This window comes from Vicugna pacos, chromosome 6, assembly GCF_048564905.1.
Source record: "Vicugna pacos chromosome 6, VicPac4, whole genome shotgun sequence".
In the NCBI taxonomy this organism is placed as follows: Eukaryota; Metazoa; Chordata; class Mammalia; order Artiodactyla; family Camelidae; genus Vicugna; species Vicugna pacos.
The window spans coordinates 95,966,597-95,970,144 of record NC_132992.1 but is presented as its reverse complement, the minus strand read 5'-3'; the positions used below and the strand labels follow the sequence as shown (position 1 = coordinate 95,970,144).

General features: G+C 48.8%; 1 gene segment (V, D, J or C); it reads left to right on the top strand.

Moving 5' to 3' along the window:
* Window positions 1-253: 253 nt before the first annotated feature.
* Window positions 254-2,665, top strand: LOC102535082 (immunoglobulin heavy variable 3-23-like). The segment is given in 4 exon segments: window positions 254-360; window positions 465-791; window positions 1,823-1,898; window positions 2,575-2,665. Coding segments are annotated over 4 exon segments (540 nt in total).
* Window positions 2,666-3,548: the final 883 nt, after the last annotated feature.

Below are 3,548 nucleotides of genomic sequence, written 5' to 3'. Positions count from 1 at the left end.
ACAGAATCCGTGAGCACACGTAAAAAAAATTCAAGTTCTAAGTGTTTACCCTGAAAACTCACACAATAAACATGATGTTTCCAAATGCTACCAACACCAGCAAACCACAGACACTCACAGCTGCTCAGGGGCCTGGCCCTCTCTGAGGCCAGCATGGTCCCAACTTTCTATATAGTGAGATGACATGCAAATAGGGCCTCCCTCTGAGGATAAAGCCACCCGGCCCTGGCCCTGCAGCTCTGGGAGAGGAGCCCCAGTCCGGGATTCCCAGCTGCTCCCATTCTCTGATCAGGACTGAGCACAGACGACTCACCATGGAGCTGGGGCTTAGCTGGGTGGTCCTGGCTGCTCTTCTACAAGGTAATTCATGGAGAAGGAGACATACTGAGGATGTGAGTGGTTGTGAGTGAGGGAATCAGAGGACATGTGACAGTCTCCTGACCAGGATGTCTTTGCGTTTGCAGGTGTCCAGGCTGAGGTGCAGCTGGTGGAGTCTGGGGGAGGCTTGGTGCAGCCTGGGGGGTCTCTGAGACTCTCCTGTGCAGCCTCTGGATTCACCTTCAGTAGCTATGCCATGAGCTGGGTCCGCCAGGCTCCAGGAAAGGGGCTCGAGTGGGTCTCAGATATTAATAGTGGTGGTGGTAGCACATACTATGCAGACTCCGTGTAGGGCCGGTTCACCATCTCCAGAGACAACGCCAAGAACACGCTGTATCTGCAAATGAACAGCCTGAAACCTGAGGACACGGCCGTTTATTACTGTGCAACAGACACAGTGAGGGGAAGTCACTGTGAGCCCAGACAAAAACCTTGCTCCCTGGGGCATCCACAGCCCCCAGGGGGTGCTCACGACCCACCAAGGGCAGGACTGAGCCCCAGGAGCAGGTGCAGAGGTGTGGGAGGTATTTGCAGTTAGAATCCTTAGTTTCCTTTTCCCGCCCATCAACTCTACTACAGACCCTCTGCTGGATTCTAAATTTTCATTGTTGAGGTATGTGTTGCTTTCTGACAATAATATTTGTAATCAGGATGTATTTTTACAACTGAAAAAAAGCTCCAAACAATGTTAAACTTTAGTATAATTTTAAAGGTGACTCAGCAATTTTCAAAACTGGTGAATCCCCTGAGAAGGCACAGGCACTGGTAAAACACATGTAAACAGTTACTCATCTTTGTCTCTGCTCCCGGGGCAGGAGGCTGCACACCCTGCATCTTTCTGCCAAAGGGCACACAGGGTTTGCAGTGAGCAGGATGCACGTCACAGACGCCAGCTCCAGACAGCCCAGGACTGCGTGTGCAGGGATCCTCATTGCTCATGGAGTCTGGGGTCTACAGATCACATCTGGGCAAAATTTATTTCCAGCCCAAAACAAAAAATGTTGCATTTTCTGAACTCCTGGACATTTACAACGTGGGCAGCACTTTGAATCCCCAACACACTAACATTCCCACCTGAGGTCGGTCGGGGTGATGCTCTGCCCTCTTGTTTCAAGTCCCATCACATAAATGAGTCTCCTTCGAGGTCCAGTTAGTGCCATGTTTTTGACACTTTCTGGAATATGTAGGAATTTTTCCTGTTTCAAATGTCCCATGTGTAGTCCTGAAGTGCAGTCCAGTGTCCCTGAGCACAAAGTGCTGTGAGCTGACTTACGGAGAAAGTATTTCGAACACACAAGCTCCATTCAGGCATGAACTATACTGATGGGGCCTGTGAGCTTGATAATACTGTTTAAAAAATAAACATTATTTTTCTAAATGTAATAGATATCTCACTTTGGGTATTTGTGTCAGCCTTAAAAACTTGGCTCAATTCCAAACACAGACGGTAAAATGGAGATTTATGGCCAAGAAGATGGCGATGCTGACCCGGTGGAAAGTGACTGTGAGGAGACTTCAAGGTCAGGGGGATTCTGGGCACACTGTCTCCAGAGGATTCTTGATACAGGAGGCCAGGGTGGTCAGATGTTCCCTGGGAGATCGTGGATTTGGTGAATTAGATCAAATATTGAGTGTGATCAGATTTCCAACGTAAGGAATCTCCCTAACCTGACTCAGCAGGTTTCTTGATAAAACTGGGACATGCAGAGATGGATACGGAATCCCGCAGGCTCAGACCACGTGGAGAATCGTATCTCAAGGTGCCTGAGTGATGAATGGTCAAGGGGTCGTTGTCACCTTCAGAGTCAGGGTTCTTATCTTCACTGACATGATTCTCTGAGAGCAGAAGGTTTAATCCAAAGGGACACAGACTCCTTCTGGTCATTCCTCCTCTTGGTGGCTCGTCTCAGCTGTGAGCACCTCCTGGGTCTGAGGAACACTGACCTATGTGGATGGTGCTGTGAAGTGATTGTGTCTCTGTGTTCCTAGTCCCCAGGTGTCCTGTCACGGGTGCTGGTGCAGGAGTTGGTCAAAGACTATTGAAGACCCTCCCCCACACCTGCTCAGTCTCTGGGACCCCCCCATCACACAGAGTGGTTACTGGGGTATCTGTCACACCCCAGGGAATGGACTGGGTAACTCACCTGCTTTGGGTGTACGGTCTATGTGTCTTAAAAGGCGCCTCCATCTCCACAGATGTAGTGGAGATGAGTTTTCCCTGCAGCACAGCTCTGGGGTCTCCGAGGGCACAGCCATGTGTCAATCTCACAGGAGGGAGAGTGAGTGAGGGGAGGCCACGGTGGCCCAGATGAAACCAGCCCTGCAGGGAGGGCTCAGGCCACCAGGGGCACCCAGGGTCATGAGGAAACAAGAGGGACAGTTTCAGAGCAGGTGCAGGAGAAGCCATGGGGGGTTTCCTCCCAGAGACTGTGGATGCTCCACTGGACCATCACCTTCCCTGGGAGCCCACCCATAATGATTCCAGGCAAACATCTTGTTTCTGAACTTGAGCTTTTTTCATGGAGTCAGAATTGTCTGTCCTCTTTTCCTCATTTGTTGTAGGACCAGACACAGAAGAAATGTTTTTTCACGGGAACTTTATTTGAAATTTATCCACTAACTACTCTTTTTCCTTGTCAAATTTACAGATATTAAATGACACAAATGATCCTTCTGTGCATCCTCGAGTCTGCCCTCCACTTTCCAATGTATTTCCAGGCATTTCATCCTCGAGAGTGTCCTGAGTCCTGTTTCCTGCAGTTCCTTTCCCTAGAATAGCATGAGGACTGTTGTGTAGTCGGAAAGTGATATTTGTGTCGTGCTGGAGTCATTTGACCCCCAGACGACACTTGGAAATGTCTGGAGACAGGTTGGGCTGTCACATGTGGCATGTGCTACAGGTACCTAGTTACCCAGAGGGCAGAGACCATCGATGCTGCTCAAAACTCCACAATGCACATAGAAACTTCCAAAATAAGAAACTAGCCTCAAATGTCAATAATGTGGAAAAATTCTCAGAGAAAGCTTTGTATCTCCTCATCATCATAAAAATGTAGACATGCAGAAGGTAAATTTCTCTATGTGAATCATCATCAATGAATGAAAAGATGAACAAACACCAAACCTGAGTCTTCAGTTCACTCACAGGCACCTTACAGCCTAATCACCCC